This window comes from Trachymyrmex cornetzi, unplaced genomic scaffold, assembly GCF_001594075.2.
Source record: "Trachymyrmex cornetzi isolate Tcor2-1 unplaced genomic scaffold, Tcor1.1 scaffold122, whole genome shotgun sequence".
Lineage (NCBI taxonomy): Eukaryota > Metazoa > Arthropoda > Insecta > Hymenoptera > Formicidae > Trachymyrmex > Trachymyrmex cornetzi.
In genome coordinates, this window is record NW_017295784.1 from 2,574,967 (window position 1) to 2,596,216 (window position 21,250).

Consider the following 21,250-nt stretch of genomic DNA (forward strand, 5'->3'; position numbering starts at 1 on the left):
GCACTCAATGAACAGGCGTTTAACACTAGCAGAATTCACTGTGGATTACAAGAAAATGCCTAATCCTTAGTTTACATGAAAGTCAGAGGTAGTTTCGGTCTCTGTATCATCGTAAAAACCGAGTTTCATAATAAACTAAAAAAATGTCTTCAATTCTTATTAATATCTAATTGTTAATATAATACATTTATATAAATGTACAGTTATATAAATGTAAGCTTAATATAGTATAATATAGTATAAGTACTACTTCATTATAGAATTATTTCTTTTATTGTTCACCATATTTATATTACAATATGCAACTCATATCCATACAACTTTTCCATCAAAAAATTCAATTTAAAATATAACACGTGAATAATAAATTATAATAAGAAGTTATAATAAAAGTTATAAGTTATAATAATAATAAGTTGTAGTAGTAATAATGGTATATTCAAAAATCCTGCATCTGTATAAATCTCATAAAATCCACAACATCCTGAAATTATTATTTCGCAGTTATGGTCAAAAGTTTGCTTCCCTTTCCCTTCCCCTGACAGTTTTTTTTCCGTCGAGGGCTTTCACCCATCTTGGGTTGCAAAAGAAACACTATGAATTTTCGAGTCTCTTCATCTGTTTGCGGTTCGTTTATGAAGATGATTCACTGTAGACTCACAGTGGCGGGATTTTTACCAGGAACAAGACTGCTCTTGCTTTACAACGAATCTGCATATCACAGACTCCTGTGTGAAACTAACTTAATTGCGTTCTTCGAGATCGCAGCCGGTTTAGGTATATAACCGTAGCGCGGTCAATCTTTCCCCTCAAACGCCGCCTAAGAGTCCGAGCAAGAACTGGAGAGCGAGCCGCAATCAAGATATTCGCGAGAGGAAGAAAGGAAGTACCACTGTACAATGAGATTGACATTGACGGTAAGGAGATCAGGAATAATATAATTTATCGAATAATTAATCTAATTTTTCAAATTCTACCTTTTCTTCAATATTAAAAAAAGTTTTTTTGATTGGACATTATATTCAGAGAATATTTTACAGTTTTAAATATAATATATCAGGTTGAATTTATTGTTGTTTCCTTCTTTACCATTTAATTTAACATAATATAGTTGAATACAATTTATGTTAAAATGATAAAATCTATATTAAAAATGTAATAGTAAAAATATAATAATATTAAAATATAATAAAATATATAAAGTTAATAATCAGTTTTATATAATTCTTTAAAAAGTAACTATTATTCAAAAATCGGACTATAATGCTGTATTATTTCATCAAAAATATAACAGATTTGTCTAATTATAATAATTGATTTAATTAAATACAATAATTCGATATAAAATAATAAATATGTAATAATAATATAATAAAATAATAAAATAAAAAATAACACTAATTTCATTGTCTTCCGACAACGCTTCTTTTTTATTTTAACTATTTTCATACATTTTAAATTAAGCATTTTTAAAATTAAAGTTTAATTTTAATTTTTTGTTTGTTTGCGTATAAAATTTTTTTATTTGTTTTGATTCATAATGATGAGAACGTTATATTGCGAAATGTCTTCATTAAAATCATTAAAAATGGAAGTCGTAAAAATTAATGAAATGTCATTTTATTATCTTCATTAGTAGATACTAAACAATAAAACAGACAGGAAAATCATCGTTGAATCAAGATTGATTTTCCATAAACTCGGAGAAGTCATGACATTTTTTATTCCAATTGTCTAAATGGCATTAGAGTATATTCGCTTAAGGAAATATGTAATCTTCCGCATTTTTATTAAGATGTGATTAAAGTTATCGTGTCGAACCGCAGAAGATAACATTTATATGTTTCGTCATGTAGTAAAGATTATGTCAACTTCGAGAGAATTTAAAAAGACTTGATATTTTAATTTAACATGTAGGTATATCTTTTTATCATATACATTTATTAAGTAATCAACACTTTTCATCTATTCTCTTAATTTTTTATTCTCTTACTTTTCTTAAATAAAATAAGAAGATATTTTTATTGGTACGATATTGTAATCTGCATTTAAAAATAGAAATAATATAAAAATTAACACCTTCACAAATAGTTAAAAGCAAAATATGTAAATATTAATCTATTTTAATAATTCAAAACTACTAACAGACCAGCAAATAAGATATATTTAAATAAGCAGATCCTTATAATTTAATAAAATAGCAAATATAATATAATATAAATTTTACGTTTCAGTTCACAGAGAGTCTTCATCGATTATAATAACATAAAAACTTATAGTCTTAAATCTTACATCTAACTATAAATATGTATAGTTCTTCAATAATATGTATTTTAATATTATCTTATATAATATTATATAATATCCTGATATAATATTATTAAATTTATATAAAGTCCTGATATAATATTGAGATAAAATTAAAAAAAAATTCAAGTCATTAATTTAGAAACATATTACATTAACTGATTAAACAGAACATTGAGAGAGTGACAATGAGAGAGTTCTTATTGGTTATTTCCGCAAATGATGTGATAATTAGAGAAGCAGGTATACATCATATCCAACAATAAAATATGTGTAGTTAGCATCAAAATGTAAAGTCCAATGATAAATTCGTTTGATAGCGAGAATTAAGTTAAGTCCGATATAAATTGTAAGGTCAATATTGTGAATTTGTCTAGACAGTTAAATTTTAGTCACTAAAAATTAGAGAATGGAAAGTTACTTTTTAAAAATAACAAGTGACAGTTACTCATAACCGAGTAGAAAAAGTAACAAGTTACTAGTTACCGATTTTTAAAAGTAACTCGTTACAGTTACTGTTGCTCGAAAAAGTAAGTTTTCGTTACTTTTCTGTTATTTTTTTAATATCGACCAACCACCAATCACAGCGAATGGGAGCTTAGGAGTCTCAAACACTATGAGTAGCTTGTACAATCGAACCATGTCCAATCGTATGCAAAGTAATTGTAAAATTCGTACGATGAAAGTAATTGTAAAATTCGTTACCATTATAAAAAAAAATGTAACTACGTTATCGTTGCAGTTACAAAAAAAAAAATAACGCATTTATATTTTATTGTTGGACATGGTGTGTGCCTGCTCTAATTACCACATCACATGCAGAAAGAAAATTCTATCTGGTTACCGACTTGTCTCTTATTGTCGCTTTATATTATTACATGTAAGATTTAAGATTGTAAGTTTTAATTTTTATGTTATTATAACTGATGAAGACTCTGTGAGCCGAAACATATTTATATTATATTATATTTGCTATTTTATTAAATGCTATTTTATTAAAAAGGATCTGCTTATTTAAATATCTCATTTGCTCGCTCTTGATCGTTTTAAGTTATTGATATATTACTTTGCAAACAAACGAGTTATCTTATACTATTGTTTATACTCTATTTTTCAGCTCTTTTTATTGGCTATCTGGCTAAGCTTAAGCAGTGCGAGAAGTCGCCAGCACACAAGCGTATTAAATTCCGATCGATCAATCAATCATCCAGATTACACCCAATCGGACAAATCCTTGGATAATGAAAGAGACATCAAACGGGTGCAAATCTACAATCAAATTGGATTGGACGGTAAAGTACGAAGGATCCATTTGGATTCTAATGAAGAAGATAAACCAGGTATTCGCGCATATGGTCTACCGAAAAAACATTTACAAGATAACGGTATTATTGAGAGATTGCAGCTTGGAGAAGATCGCATAAGAGATGACACCTTTAAAAGTGGTCGATTGGTAAATGTTCTGTTTAATCAGTTAATGTAATATATTTCTAAATTAATGACTTGAATTTTTTTTAAATTTCATCTTAATATTATATCTCAAGACTTGGATATTATATAAATTTATATAAGATAATATTAAAATACATATTATTGAAGAATTATACACATTATTGAAGAATTATATGTATTAAGTTTAATAAATTACAATGATTAAAAAATCTAAATTAATAATTTCTATAATTATATAACTTATCATATTATATCACAATAATATTTGCAATTATATTATATTACACTACATTATTGATTTAAATCATAGGATAAAATATGTTTATAAAAATTATAAAACAATATATCTCACATGCATGTAATAATTGTAAACGTATACAATGAAAGCTGTATCTTTTATAGGTGGAAGCTTACGGAATACCGAAGAATAAAATGGAGACTAACGGCTTTATAGAAAGATTGCCATTGTCAAGCATAGGTCACCAAGCTGCTAAATTAGACTCAAGAAATGAAAATGTTAGAATAAGGAGATCTATTCGTACGGGATCCGAGGACAAGGTCGAAAAGAAGGTTACTAGCGAGGCGGAAGATATGCAGGCACAAGATTCTAAGGTTTTTAGACCGCTTTTCGTTCACAGACAGCAAGTAGCTGCTAGGGAAAGACGGAAGCACGCGAGGAATGTTTTACATAGAAATCACAGGCATACGACACATCAACCTTGCTATCATCACCGAGTGACCAATTGATTTTATTATAATACGAATAACGTGAATATGTATTCTTTATTCTACAGAAGCTAAGTTAATTATATTTAATTTAGTACTTATATTTAGACAGCAAGAATCTTACTCTTTTAGATTTGTTAAAATTATTTTTATAAATCTTTTAGATGTTCAACCTTTTACAATAAAATTTTATCTTTACAAAAAAAATTCTGTTTGAGTAAATAAATGAAATATGTAAAAAATCTATAACTCTATAATTTCATATAGGTACTGTTGAGTTTTCGTATTACCGATTATGCTTAAATGATTGCATTAAAGTATAAATATGATGATAACTTGTTGCACATTATTAGAAGAGTAAGATTGCATAAATATTAAAAATTATAAATTTTATAAGTACTATTTTGCTTTTATGCATTAGGTTAAAATCATTATCTTATGCTTCATGCACGATGCCAAAAAGTATTATACAAATTAATATTTTATAATTTTAGATAATAATATTCTAACTTACGTCTCTAAATTAGTTCGTATATTCTAAACAAAATCGTTAGTAGATTTACTAAATGTAATTGCTGTATTTATTAAATAAATAAAATGTATAAATTTGATAACATTTTCTTATTTATCTTTTTTATATAATAACTTAAAAATTATCAAATAAATATTTTATATTTAATTATAATAAAGACATTTTGTATGAACTTGCTCAAAAAGATCAATTAAAGGGTGATCCTGATATAAAACTTTCAGAAATGGAGGAAATTTTTTTGGGAAAAATTGTATCGTTCCCATAAATTTTAGAGTATACATTTATATATACATTTTATACATTTTTAATAGTTAAGTACAAACTTTTCAAAAGATTTTATTAGGGATGCATCCGATATTATTCGGTACTTTTTTACTATCCGATCGGATACCGAATATCCGATATTACATTCCGTCTGAATATCCGCTATCCGGTAATTTTACGATCCGGTGCATCCCTAGATTTTATTAACATTTGCCCGAGTTATACAGTGAGAGCAAAAAGTATTCAAGAAAATTTGTTATAAAAAAGTCTTATTTGTAAAAAGTAAACATTAATTAGCAATTTTATACAATGAATACATTCTGTTCTAGCATAAACAAACGAGCTTCGTATGTATTCCTGATTTTAGAAGCTAAATTTCTCGTCTGTACGAATACTTTTTGAACATTCAAACAATACAATTTTTAATTTTCGCTTATTTTTCAGATGATATATTTTGTATAATTAATACACATCATTTTGGTATATATAATTTAAGCAACATACAGCCTATTTTATTCTTTATGAATAAATTGTTAAATATATATATATATATATATTACTAGAATACATTGCAAGAATAAATATGTCATATAAATTAATCCAATTATTGTATCAATAAATTAACTATATTAAGTTGGACATTAAGTCAAACATTGATTAACGATCATTCATTGGATCAAAAATGATCAAAATTTTTTTCAGTGTCGATGAATTATGTGTATGGGTAATAAATCTAAGAAATCGAAGAAATAAAGCAAAAACTGTGCAATAAAACTTATTCATCAGAGAATATTAAAAATGTGTAACAAATAAATTATTTTATTTATTTCGTAATATGCGTTAAAATATTTTGACAGTTGGACAATTTAACGCGATGCGCGGCGGTCGGTCGGACGGCGCGTCATGTTTACACGCAGTTATCGCGTAGTCATTCACATACCGAGCCACCGAGGCTTGTGTGTGCATGGGGGGTAGTCGTTCCACATTTCCTTTTGAAATATAATCACGTAATCGCGACAAATGCTAGATAATACGAAACGTCTGCATTTGCGTAAAAGCTGTATTTGCGCATAATAAAATTGATTAATCAATGAATTAAAAAACGCTCTATTTCGTATTTCTTTCGGTCGTTTTTGAGTGCTGACTCATCAGCATTCTGATTATCAAGGTTGCAAATTATATTCTATAGATCGATCGCGCAATAATGTCATGCACTTTTTGATACTTTTTATATAATACATCTTTCAAATATATATTTACAAATATTTTTTAATTTCTCGGTATTGAGTTATTATAATTTTTTTTGCTGTATTTTATCGCCACTTGTGCAACGGCATTCGTGACTTCATGATAATACTCACGGTATACGATTATTAGCTTGCACGATTAACTATTCATGAAACAATTGAGATGATAATCATGTATTACGGAATTAATAGATATTTTGTACGATTCAATCATTTGGAATCAAAACGCAATAGAAATATACGATTTATTATTATTTTGCGAAAATTAGGGACAATAATTATTTTTATTTAACAAAAAAGTTTTCTTTTGCTTGAGTATAACTCTCGATTATACTTTGAACGGTAACACACGAGTTATAAAAAAGTAACGTTAATATAAATATCTTTAAGCAAATAACGCAATTCCACAAGCGATTCCTATTTTCATAATTAATATAATTTGTATAATTAATAATTTAATTAATTTTCCGTTTTCGTGCATCTTTTGTGATATCTTCCCTCTCAGGGGAACCTTGACGTGATGGAGGGTTCAGTACCCCGAAGATACACGAAAAGAACGGTTTTTCTAAAGTATCTTAATCAGTCCACAATATTTAAAAAATATTTTTTAAATATTTATTTAATATTTTTACATTCAATAAATATTTTAAAAACATTTTAAGAACATTCTATGCTAATTAGAATCTAAACACACATACACACACACTGCACATTTTTGGATCTATCTGAATTATATATTTAGGTAAATTTTTAGATACTTGAATAAAATCGTTCTCTTCATGTAAAAATCCAATGACGGGGAAGCTAACGTACCCTCGTCACCGATTTAATTGAAAGTGAACGAATCGCAGCTGGTTCGTCGCATCGCGCGTTTGCTTCGGGAGTGCCGTTGAAGTTACCGGACTAATTGACTTTTCACAAAACCCATTCAATGGAATTTTAGTTTCGACGATGGAGTCATATCTTTAATGTTTTGACAGTAAGCGGAACTCTCATTGAAACGTTGCTGCATGAAGTGGCCACTGTGGTCACTGCAACTCTCACGTCAAGTGCTCCAGGCACGAGGTGATGCCGGCCGCGTAATGTCATGCACTCCGCAATGGTGCAATGTTCGCGCGGTTTAGCAACTGTTGCTGTCGGCTGATTGAGGACACTCTCTGTCTGGCAAACGGTTCGGACTTTAGCGGTAAGAATTCGATCGATTGGCCTGGTTCATCGCTCAAAAAGGAATTGCATTACTCTGATCAAGGTGCTCGTTTTTCTATCTTTATCTACCAGCGTCTTAATCGCGTTTATTTTGACTTAATCTGACCTTAACTCTTAGTTTTGGTCGTGACGAACAGTTGGATTCTATTTTCTAAGTTGTCTAGATTGTTAGATCAGCAATGGATACCAACTTTTCTCTTATTACAGGCGCTCGTCACGTTTACCAGCTATAATAAAATAAAATTGATTTTCCTTGAGCCTTTTCCCTCTTTAATATTAACGTTTTTTTTTTTGAAGAAGTGATAAAAATACATATTTTTGAATTCTCCTTTTTGATGATCGTTTTTACATTTTTATTTGGCAAGTACATAAATTCATCTCGAGCTGTCATTTCAAAATTATCGCGGCATTAATGTTTAAATGGTCGCATTTAATTTGGAATCTGCGCAGAATCGTACGAAATTTGTCTCAAGAACAAACATACCTGAGTTTCTTCCACCACGGTTTAACCATTAATGACAAGTTTATTAATTGACAGCTGCAGTGTACCATATAAATCATACGTGTTATAATTTTCGTTTGATAATACATTTAATAATATTCGTTTTGTTTACAAATATACAACAGATAAAAATTAATCATGCTATTTTAAAAACAGATACATTGCAAAATGCTTTAAAATAATTACCCCAATATTTCGATCATCCATTGACAGTATAGGCTAGATTCCAAATCTATATTATATGAATTAAAAGAACGATTGCATTAAACTTAAAAATATACTATAGAAGATAATTTATTTAAGAAATGTAAAATTAAGACATAAATAATCACGTAAGTAAAATATTTTTTTAATTTGTTAATTATTTATTTAATTATATATTAACCTTCTTTCCGTACATTTTTTACGTATATATAAAGTACATATAAATATAAATGCAACTTATATTTATTAAACTTAAATTTTAAGAATTTATTTTATCTAAAATATATATAATTAACTTGTATACATTTTATCTATATATCAGCATGTATACAAGAATATGGACTGTGTTTGAACTAAACAAAATTATTTCTATAATTGTCATACATACACTTGATTTATTATTATTTCTTATATTATTGCCATTTATGATGTGGGAATGGATTTCTGAAAGGCCATATATAATAACGATTTTGAGAGCAGTCATTGAGGTAATGTTTAATAATTATTTAATATTTTGGTTATTATAAAAGGATTAAATATTCAACATATTCATTTTTTAAACTTTTTAAAATTTTTTCGATATTTCTATTATTTGTATATATGTATATTTTTCAATCCATTTAAAATTTGTTATATTTTTTTTTACAGGTTACTTTAGAGTTGATTATGTGGATTATCTTTGCTGGTGTATCAATACTTACCACTCTAATTTTTGTATTTGATGATGTATATTGCAGTAAAACACATTGTGACAACCGACAAAAATATTTACATGTTGCGCAATATGATAATAATGATAAAAATTCTCACATTGTAAAATCTTCAAATTAAAAAAAAATTTTTTAAATACATAAATGAAATTTAAACTGTTTAAAATTTTGACTCAAAATAAAGATTTTTATATACAGCCTTCCTTTAAATTAATTCAATAGTTAATTCGTTTTTAGATGTAAATACTTAAATTGCTTTGCAATCGTATTTATTTCTTTGTAAAAATAAGTTTGACTAATATGCCGAATAGGGGAGGCAGCTCCGATGATTTTGAACTTAACATATATTGTTACCATAGATTTTATTATTATAAATTTTAGCATATTTCTTTTAATTTATATTTTATTTAAAATATTAATTTTGTTACGGTTAAATTAGAAAAATTTATTTATCTCCGAATCGATAATATTCATTTCAATCAACGCGTTTTATAATATGCATCAACAAATATATATTATCTTGTATATCATTATTCTTAGCCTCATTATATTCAATTAATAATTGCTAATTTGACCCTTATTAATTTTCTTTCACACCATCCTAATCGGCATTTGGATCGCGTTTGAGTGAGACAAAACGATATATAATATAATGTAAGAAATAAATCAAAGATGTCACTGTTATCGAATTTGGAATTTAAAAAGTCCCTGAATCGATAAAACAGACGACTTTAATATCGCCTTAATGCTATAATATCTTATATATGGTATTGCCGAAAAATTACAATTTTTTCTCTGCAGTTATCATCTTTATTGATAATCAAACTCAGATGATATAACATTAAAATTATTATAAAAGTATTATTAAGTTTTAAATATATGTACATGTCTACGAAACTAATAAATCATGAAATTAGTACAGTATTACTAGTTTCTTACTTTTAATCACTTAAATTTTAACAGGCACGCGAATTTCCATAAACGCCGATGGTTTTTAATAGCATCTCGTCGGTGACTTACAGCGTTTTTCATTGGCAAAAATGCGCACTCAGTGCACATTAAAGCTGTTGTACACTATTCTAATTTAAATATAAAAGTGAGATCTCTCAATTGATAAAATGCCCAAGATTTATTTTATCAAATAGCACAATAAATGTATCGAATATCTCACGGTTTAATTTATTTATATATTTTTATTAAACGTATATCTTTACGTCGATTTTTGTACAACGGCTTTAAAGTGCACTGAGTGCGCATTAGTTCTGCCAATGAAAAACGCTATTAGTATACGATCTGATCTACAGCTTTAGGTCAGGCCTCATTTTTTAGCAACCTAACGTAAAATAGGTCGTTTGCTTTCTCGATGTAAACGTGTGAAATTTGTACAAAACACGAGATGGCGCTAGGTAATTCGGAACAGGACAGTTATACGATAATTAAAAATATATGTTCGTATTCAGAATGCGCTTTTATCTATAAATACACGTTTTTATATCTAAAATATTCTATAATATACGACGTTATATGTTAAGTACGTGCTAACGTTGTAAAAGCGCGTTCTAAATACGTATCTTTAATCTTTGTAATTGTCATACGTCATGTATGTCAAGTAATGAATTAATTGGCTGTTGCGCAGATATTATTTATAGGCAATAGCTGTTACTGTATAAAATGTTACAGATTCCCATATTTTCTTTGAGATTTTTCATCTAATTTGAAAATTGTTAGTATTAATTTTTGAATATCTTTAAGAAAAGAAGAACTTTTGGATTGGAAATTAATTCTAAATATAAGATTTTGTTATTTCGATAAAAGTACATAAAATTAGAAACGAAGATTATCAAATATAAAATATTTAACGAGTTCATAGTTACAGACTTCCAAGGTCGTAAAGACATAATTCCTTTAGAAGATGTCCCTATTCCTATGGGCGTTTCTCACGATATTTTTCTGATAAAACGTGCTACATGGGAAACTAGATAATGATTATGCTGTTAATTAAATTCCAAACGAGTGATGCAATATTATCAAATTTTACTATAATAAGAATTTCATAAAATACAATTTTTATAGCAGAAGTATTTTTAAATATTATTAAATTATAGAATATTTACAATTAGAGCAATTACATTGATCGCGATTATAGTGAACATTACGGCCGCGGTAGCTATATACGTTCACTGATAGTTAGATTATCGATTAAATTTGCGTGGCGAAAAATATTGGTGAGTGAATTTAATGAATAATTTTTTAGCAGCGTGTTTCAGCCATAAGAAGCAGCGCAAATTTTTGCATAAGGCTGCATAACGCATAAGGCTAAGAAAATCAACCAATTAGAGTCCTTTATTTCATATTCTGATTGGTTGAATCTCTTATGCCTTATGCGTTATACAGCATTATACAAAAGTCTGTGCTGCGGCTTATAATCGACAAGAAGTAGACTCGATGCAGTACACTCACTCCGATAATCTATTTGCCCCACTCACTTCTGGCGAGTACGAGTCGGGAGTTCATCGCATCATTATATGACGCGTTGTATAGTCTCGATAAAACTTCCTACGAGGTCATACGTGGAAACACAGTCGAGTCACGATAAACAACGTGCTTTAACGCTCTTTGAATCGAATACTGGTTGAGTCATTATTTTTTTTCATTGCAAGACTTCTTTTCATAACGCTTTTTTCTTGTTTGTAATACTCGAGGTAAAAATGTTACACAGCAAATAGTAATCGACACCTATCGGTACAAGTCGTCACGGTTCAGTGAACAATCGAGTCGAATGTGAATGTGTGAATACGTGATTAAATCAAGGAATTTTTGAATTTACTGGAAAAAAGTGACCTATTATCATGAGATACGTCGCAGCGCTCGATGTTGGTACTACTACAATACAGTTTCACATCCTGAATGAGAAGGCAGTCACAGTAGCTTCTTCGACGGAGAAGGTTTGTTGCGATTAATTCCCTATAAAAACTCGGATGGTAAATTATAAACATGAATTCGAATTTATATGTATTTGAACATAGATTTTAAATAAAACTCACAATCAAAGACTAATAAGCCGAGCTGGATGTTTTTGCTAATAAGAAATTCAATGTCTATAGTATAAAAATATTTAAACAAACGTTTCGACCTTATAACAATAAATCATCTTCAGAGTGTTACATTAATTTAAAATTAAAATAACAAAATGCATAATTATAATTCCGAATTAAATTTTTTTTTATAAAACTATGTGTTCATACACACGTAATAACATATTTTATGAACTTGATTCCATAAGGATGACGACCGCACTGCTCGTTATTAATATCATCTGCGCTTCTTATGAATTTGCAGCACAATGTGGTAGTTAACGTCGTGTACATTTTAAATTCGATTATCTCCAAATAGAACTTAAATGTTGAACTTTATAAGTAAACTAAAATTAAAGATTACATGTAATGTACAAAATTTGTTAATCCCACGAGATTAAAAGACACAAGAAAAAAGTTTTAGAAAATATCACTAAAAAAATCCGATATCACATTTACCATCGTTTGCTCACAATTCTATAATATATTACATTTTATAAAATACTGTATTTTACAAAACGAACATTAGTAGAAACTATATTTCAATGATAATAAAATTGATAAATTGGAATTAATACCAAATTAGTCATTTTTTATTTTATCCTTACCAATAATTCACGAATAAGTTAAAAAATTAGCAAACGTACTTTTTATGTTAATCTCATACTGCATAATAAATGAATAATAAGAAGTTATACGTGCATTCATTTTTCTCTTAATTATGAATCAATGGGAATGCCTTTTGTAATGTTTGTAAAGAATTTTGTAAAGGAGTTGTGAAAGATTTTGTGCATATAACGTAAATAATAAGAGAATTCATTTTCTGTCAGAGACAAAAAAAGAAATCATTTCTATAATTTTTAAGCGATTATACAGTCTTGCTATACTTATTTCCGAATTATCAAGGAACGATGATATTTCAAATGTAAATAGATCTATGAAAAATGTATGCGTATGCCGTTGGAGAAAAGATAATTCCAATAAATTTGCACAAGCATGCTTATACAAGCATGTATACTCGTCAGCAGAAAAATTGCAGTACACATTTTAAGTTTCGGAACTTATAATCAGCCTTGCTCATAGATCAGTTGAACGTAAAGGATCATTTACACTGGTCATAATCTGTTAATTTACTGTAATTTGTAAGAATTGACTAATTACAATCGAATGTGAAGAGAATAATTGACTATGATTGATATATTAATCATTACTGGGCATTTAATATATGCTTTTTCATTTGACTTAACTAATTTCATGTACAGCAGTTTTTGGTATGCACTAATTCAGTTAATGCAAGAGATTAAATTTGTTATTATGCTAAATGCATTAATTAAGCTTTAATTAAAGTCTGTTTTCGTTGTTCGAGAAATCCCCCAAAATATTTATATTTAAAATGAAATAAATATATATTCAAGCGTTGAAGAAAAAAAAAAGCGAAGATGCTAAATACAAAAAGTGGAAGCAATACAGACAGATGTTCTGATTGGATTTTAAATGTGCTATACATATGCACGCTCCAATTTATTGTCCAAGTTATTTGCGCAAGCATATCGAACGAATTTTTATATGTGTTCAGGTTATTTGTGCGGTCAAAATAAAAATGCAGTTTTTTGACACATATTCAAGTAAATTTCTATAATTGTTATTTATGCTTGTGCAAGTTATTTGCGCAATCATACTTGAACGTGTATAACAGGCATAACAGGTTGAGAAAAAATGAAAGTGGAGAAAAAAGTGATTGCAAAAATAGAATGCTCTCAAGGTCACAAAGTTATTACTACAGTGTAAAGGTGCTCCTTAGTATCTTCTGCGAATTAATAAGGTCACAACACAGCAAAGAGACTGTACTTACTTATAAATGTTTAACATCGATTTAATTATCGAACAAAGTATTCATAATTAAAGAATTAAAAATTAAAACATATGCGATTAAAAATTTTTGTTAATATCTTCTTCCGAAAAAAATAAAATAAATGTTAAGCTACAATTTCAAAGTTATTAAATTAAGTTGATGGCTAAATCGAATACACAGATAAAATATAAAAATATAAAACAAAAATAAAATCTTTTTCTAATTTAGGTAAATCTGATATATCCAGAGCCTAGTTTTGTGGAGATAGATCCCAATCATCTATGGCAGACCATAATAAAAGTAATCAAGGATACGTTAGACCGTAAGTTATTATTATAATAGCGTCTTCTTTTGAAAAGCATCAAAATTTAATAAACTCTTTCTTAACCATTTCTTCATAATAATAAAGAAAGTCCACATGAGGCTTCATGTGCACATCAATAGTTTCTCTTCCTAATATAGAAATGCTATAATGAAAAAAGTGTATATAAAAATGTAAAATATATCAATTGTTTTTGAAAAATACGCCGATGTGGATCTTTTCAAACTCCACAATTTATCATCTGGAATGGATGAACGCAGAAAAGTTTGGTTTTTCACGCATTTTCAATAGATACATAAAGCTTCAATTTGAGCCACAATTGATCGTATCTCCATTAATTACACATAGATAAATTTTATATAAATCTTATATAAATTTTACGTAAATCTTATATAAATCTTATATAAAACTTACAAAAGACGGCTAATGCATTTCCCAGATAGCAGCGTGTCTGTCTTGTTGCTGGCATGTTGCTTGCTAAGTATGCATTGCTAAGTATGTGTTGCTACCAAAATTGCAGCAATTGAGTCCTCATTGGTTGATTCCTTCACGATATGATAACGTTGAGTAGCAATTTGCCAGCAATTTGCCGACAACTTTAAAATCGTCATCATCAAAATTTGTATTATCGCCATCATGTTGCCATAATAATATGTAGCATTATACAATGCTGTCATATTGCCGACAACATTGACGCAACTATTTTGCTGTCAAACTGCTGGAAATACATATACACATTGTTATCTGTATATATTGCTACAATGTCGGTATATTCAAAACCGTTGAAGAGAAATCTAGAGCAAGTTGCCAGCATCATAATCACAGATTTATGCCATTTTGCTGAGACACGCTTTACTATCAGGATTAGTCTTTTAACTTTCACACTTAATTTGTGAATAAGATTATTGATTAATAAATTTTCACGTAACAGCATCGAATATAATCTGCGTGATATATTGAAGCTTGAGTTGAACCTTTAGCTACTCATCGAAAGTGTGTTGAACCTTATTTCTGTATTTCGAACTGTTCTAGAGATATTCATAAACCAAGATGAACGCCAATCGGATGCATCGAAAGTAAGAAATAGTAAATGCTTGTTATTTATATATATGATTTCGATTTTAATTAAATCTGTATTTTCAGGTTTTATTGAAATCACATTTTATTCGAACAAATAAAACTTTTCTTTCTATATCGATTTGATTTGATAATAGAATTCCAATGAGGAATGACAATGGAATTGTTGTCGAATCGACGTCGAATTTGATGATTTCGACGTCGAATCAACATCGATTTGATGTCGATTCCATTGTCATTTCTCATTAGGATGCTTTCCTTTGCATTTAAATAAAAATTCATGCGAGTATCTTTCTGTGAGTATCTGATATTCTAAATATTTAACTATATATAATCATAATTTATCACTTTTATTCACAAAAAAAATTAAAAATAGATATGAAGAATAAATAGAGATATATCTTAGTTTTGGATTCCGCCGCCTATGACTGATATCCTTTATATATTTGGCTTGTTTTTGTTTTATTTCGCAACTTATTTTTATTCATTTGTAACGATAATTAGATTAATTCGCTTTATTTATAATTGCAGATAGCGGAATCAATCCGAAGAATATTGCTTGTATTGGAATTTCATCGCAACGCGCCAGTTTTATTACTTGGAATTTGAAAACTGGAAAATACTATCACAGGTATAAGAATGCTACAAAAGATGTAACAATAATGATTCGATAAAGATAATTTGGTTTAAACTTATTAATTTCAAAATTGATTCACGAGATTTCGTACGTATTATATTTTCAACAATTAACTATAATTGTTGAGTTAAACAAGGATGTATCGAAATATTACAATTATGGTTGTTATTTTTAACAGGTTTATAACATGGAAAGATCAACGAGCGGCCACTTTAGTCAAGGAATGGAACCAATCAATAGTGATGAGAGGTTTAAGAATGGGCGCGAGTATCTTGTATACATTTACAAGAAGAAAACGATTTTTAGCTGGCAGCGTGCTAAAATTTATGAATATGCAGGTTGAAATGCTTTAACAGTCAATTCTTTGTTATAAATTTGATTGTTAGATCGTCATATTTTTCATCAAATTTAAGTTATTATTAACATAATTTTGTAATGGAATTTATAGACTTTCTCAAGATTTTTTCAATAATTAATGCCCGTCTAAAATCTTAATGTATTTCCCTTTAATTCTCAGGTGACTTTAAAATTAGTATGGGCTCTTCAGAATGTACCAGGTCTCCGAGAAGCTGTGCAGAATGAAGAGGTGGCATTTGGAGGTGTAGATTGTTGGCTCTTATATAAGTTAACAGGTAAAACAATATTTTATATTTTGCTATTAAATTTATTACAATTCTCATAACAGTGTTAAATAATATTTCTCTTATAGAACTTAATAAATGTTATATGTAATAGCTACCTGCATATAAACATATACATATAAATATTAAATGTAACGGTAATAATAAAAAAAAAATAATAATAAAGTAATAATATTTATTCGCTATATTATGGCCAATTAATATTCAGTTTATTTGTTATAGGAAAGCATATAATGGATGTTTCAAGTGCCTCAGCTACTGGCATTTTTGATCCGTTTACAATGGAATGGGCTAATTGGGCGTTAAATATTTTAAAATTGCCACAAAGTATTTTTCCAGAAGTGGTTGATACAGCAGGTTATTTTGGAGTTACTCCTAAAGACATATTCGGAGCTGAAATTCCAATTTATTGCTCAGTAAGTAATTCAATATAATTGTTTAACTTCATGACACAACGATTATAGTAGAGTATACACTACGTATACTCATTAATTAATTTTAGAATTAATAAGTTTCCTAATAATATGTTAATAAAATTAGATGGCCGATCAAGCAGCATCTTTATTTGGTTCAGGATGTTTTAAGCCTGGCGATCTCAAAATTACTATGGGGACAGGCACTTTCATGAACGTTAACACAGGACGAGAACCACACGCATCCATTGCTGGTAATTTTGCTAGTTATTCATATTATATATCGCTAAAAATATATATGCTAATTTAAAATAATAACAGAACTAAAATTGAAAAATTTATAGGACTTTATCCAATTGTCGGATGGCGAATTGGAAAAGAATTAGTATACGTTGTAGAAGGATCTTCAAGCGACACCGGTGTAGTAATTGAGTGGGCTAAATCAATAGGTAATTTATTAATAAAACTTAATCAACGTTATCAAATTGTATATTGTTTAATTTATTAATTTTTTGATTATCATATATAAGATATATTTATATTTTTTTGCATCACATAATATTATAAATTTAATTTAAAATTTTTACTTTATTTATACTTTTTGTGAGTTTTCAAATAATAGAAATTTTCATTTTCATATATTTTTAAGATAATGTATTTTAATTATGACACACACAACGATATTTTACTTTTTAAGTAAAAAATTAAGTAAAATTTTGAGAAATATACAATCTATTTTATTTTTTATTCATAAATTGCTAATTAAAGACGATGGAATATAATTCGCAAATATAAAATGTTTTCACCAGATGAAGTTAACTGCAGACGCTTCGATTCTATCCAGCATAGAAATATCTGCAGTTGACTTAATTTATTAAGTACGTTCCAATTATTTGCAAATCATGTCTTATTGCTTTCTGAATATATTGAGAAATATTTTACGCATTAATAATTACGAGGGTTCACATAGGCATTTTACTTATACTGTATAGATAATATACACGTAAGTTTTTAAAGCAAAAAGTAATATTTTATTTCTCTGGAGGAATTTTATATGTATATTATCGTGTTATATGTACATTGATTTCTACATTTGCTGCAGGAATTATAAACAATATTTCGGAAACATCCGATGCGGCAAACTCGGTTAATGACACCGATGGAGTTTATTTCGTTCCGGCATTTAGCGGATTACAAGTATGTTTTATTATATTAAATTATGTTTTTTAATATCAACCATATATAAGAATATTATAAAATCATTTCTTTTTACACAAAAATATATACGTTTTTGTAGTTTAATTAAGAAAATTATTTTCTCTAAATTTTTCTTAACGATAAAAATAAAAGACAACATATATTTAAAAATATATATTATAACTTTTAATTTTTATATCAAATATGTACAAAATATTATTGCAATTTTCACTTAAACGAATATTTGAGAAATATTTTTTATTTATTTTATAACGTTCAGAAGAAAAAGAGAACATTAAAGCATATAGATATACAATTAAGATAAAAAATAATAATGAACCCGTACAAAAATATATAACTATACTATACGTCGTTTATTGTTTCAGGCTCCCATAAATGATTATACAGCTGCAACTGGTTTCTTCGGTTTGAAGCCCACTACAAAAAAAGAACATATTATTCGATCTCTATTGGAGAGTCTTGTTTTCAGGATACAACTACTTCATGAATGCTTATGCAAGGAAACTGTTTTTACGTTTCAAAAAATAAAGTAAAAATTATACAACGATGTGCTTAAAAATCCATATTTATAATCTGAATAATTAATGATACAAAAATTATTACAATATTATAAAAGAGAAAGAAATGCTTTCTTTGTCTGTACTATTGATTTCTAACTTCTGCTATTTCTAATGTAATACATGTATTTATATATAAACGTAACATTGATAATAATTGATAATATTGATAAATTGATATTGATAATAATATTTATACATAATATGGTATTGACTTAATACAAAATATTATTTTTTAGAGTCGACGGTGGAGTTACAAAGAATGATTTTGTTATGCAATCGTTAGCTGACTCAACAGGGTTGGAAGTGGAGCGTCCGGTATCTGTCGAAATGTCCATTTTAGGAGTAGCTTTTCTGGCTGGTTTACAATGTGGTAAAATCTCTATTATTATAATAATTCATATATATATTATATTTTACAATTGAACAATTTATTAGAAATTAATATTACTTTTTTTATGTAGGATATCTTTTTTTTGTGCGGTTCTTTGTGTTGTACTACTCTTAATTCAAATATAATTTAGAGCATTTATTTATTAGCTTTTAATTGCTCCGATAAACTATTGGACGCGCATTTTTCTAAATTTTTTAAGATGTAATAATCGAATATTAAAAGTTATGCGACTGAATACACATAACTGTACTTACAATGATAAATTTTAATGTATTGTTTAATACAATAATTTCAGGAATTTGGAAGAGCAGAGAAGAACTGTTGGAACTCCGTCAAACGGACAAAATATTCAAACCAAACGAAGAATCGCGATTATCTCATCAATATGAGCTGCGTCAATGGAAACGCGCAGTGGAGCGATTTAAAAATTGGTACTGATACACTGTTAAATCTGTAATTAAATTTAACCTAAAGTGAGTGATTATATCGTTATTTTATACTAAAACAATGGTTATATTTGACATTATATAGTGCCAATTTGGCACTATAATGTCAAATTGACACGATATGGTATAAGATACTATAGATTTAATACAAAACACAACACACACAACAGTGTAATAAATACTAAATAAAAATAATTTTTAATGATATTGGGATATATTAGAAATTTTTTATAATATGCAAGGACAATGTACATGAATATACATATATGTATATTATACATTTATATTATTTTATATTGTAAAGTTGATTAGCTGATCAATCAGTATTTAGTAATAAGAATTAAAACAATTATATAAAATAACAGTATAGAAAGTAGTTTTTCTAAAACACGAAAATTCTATTAATGATATTACTTTTGTCATTCATATCATATCATACAGTTGCAATTCCAACATAACTCTCAATTAAAATGAAAGTTTTAATAATCCAATTTCAGATCATATCAATAAAGTGAAAACATATCATATTTATCGCGTAATGCAAGGCCATTATAGTTCTCATAAGTCATAACATATAATCTAAAATTACATTTACGCAGATCATTAAAAAAATTAATTTCTTGGATCATTTTCCTATATAAAATTTAATAATTTAAACAGATTAAATAGAAATATATTATACAATTGTATGTACAATACTTTTTGTATAAACAACAATTATATTATATTTTGTAAATAATAAAATTAAGATTATATACACTCAATCTATTTGTAGATATAGTCAATTTGTGTTATTTTTCGTCATCATATTATTCAATTTATCTTTGTAGAATACGCACGTACATCAATAGAATTTCCATGAGTGTAACTCAAAAAGTGATATTAAGATTTTATATTTACATTTCATTTAATTTTAAAATTAAGATCACAAAAGGTGCAATATTTCATCATGTAATGTTATAATAAAGTACTAAATATGATGCTGCAGATTACAATTATTTATTACCGCTGGTTAAACTTGCTTCTCGGTAGTGAGAGAAAGTCAAGCAAGCTATGGATAACCAAACGAGTAATTGAAAGTGTATAACATACACTATTGGCGTGAAACGTGTAATAAGTGAAATTGCATGACCTACGCAAGCTGGTGCATATTAGGACGCGAGATCGCTTATCAGCTATTAGTTGCTAACTGGCTACAATGTAGAATTCATTAAGAATAACACGCATCTCGTCCCCAAGTTAAATTTAGTCCTTATAGACGTAGAATAGGCAACACAGTTCTTTCCATATTTTACGACAACTTGGTCGTACTCACGGTTAAACGGCAACTTTCAGTGTCTGTTTTAGTTATCTGAAATTTATTGTTTTTTTTGTATGACTTATCGTTTCAACAAAAAAACTGTATTCAACTACATGTAAAATTGAAAAAACAATTTAAACTTATTCAAAAAGTGTTAATCATTGCGTTA

General features: G+C 27.8%; 2 protein-coding genes and 1 long non-coding RNA gene across 3 annotated transcripts; all 3 read left to right on the top strand.

Moving 5' to 3' along the window:
- Positions 1-756: 756 nt before the first annotated feature.
- On the top strand, positions 757-4,595 carry LOC108768887 (uncharacterized). Its single transcript, XM_018519566.1, has 3 exons — positions 757-917; positions 3,425-3,760; positions 4,162-4,595. Exons 1-3 carry the CDS (start codon positions 900-902, stop codon positions 4,504-4,506), a joined length of 699 nt encoding a protein of 232 aa, XP_018375068.1. The 5' UTR covers positions 757-899; the 3' UTR covers positions 4,507-4,595.
- A 3,932-nt stretch (positions 4,596-8,527) lies between these two features.
- LOC108768954 (uncharacterized) lies at positions 8,528-9,194 on the top strand. The gene is made up of 3 exons (XR_001940514.1): positions 8,528-8,568; positions 8,763-8,928; positions 9,089-9,194. It is a non-coding gene; the product is annotated as an uncharacterized LOC108768954 (long non-coding RNA).
- Positions 9,195-11,999: 2,805 nt separating this feature from the next.
- LOC108768789 (putative glycerol kinase 5) lies at positions 12,000-19,943 on the top strand. Its single transcript, XM_018519360.1, has 12 exons — positions 12,000-12,095; positions 14,305-14,398; positions 16,007-16,106; positions 16,291-16,450; positions 16,630-16,744; positions 16,976-17,169; positions 17,294-17,420; positions 17,511-17,615; positions 18,269-18,363; positions 18,750-18,913; positions 19,181-19,314; positions 19,631-19,943. The coding sequence occupies exons 1-12, from the start codon at positions 12,000-12,002 to the stop codon at positions 19,771-19,773; spliced, it is 1,527 nt and encodes a 508-aa protein (XP_018374862.1). The 3' UTR covers positions 19,774-19,943.
- Positions 19,944-21,250: the final 1,307 nt, after the last annotated feature.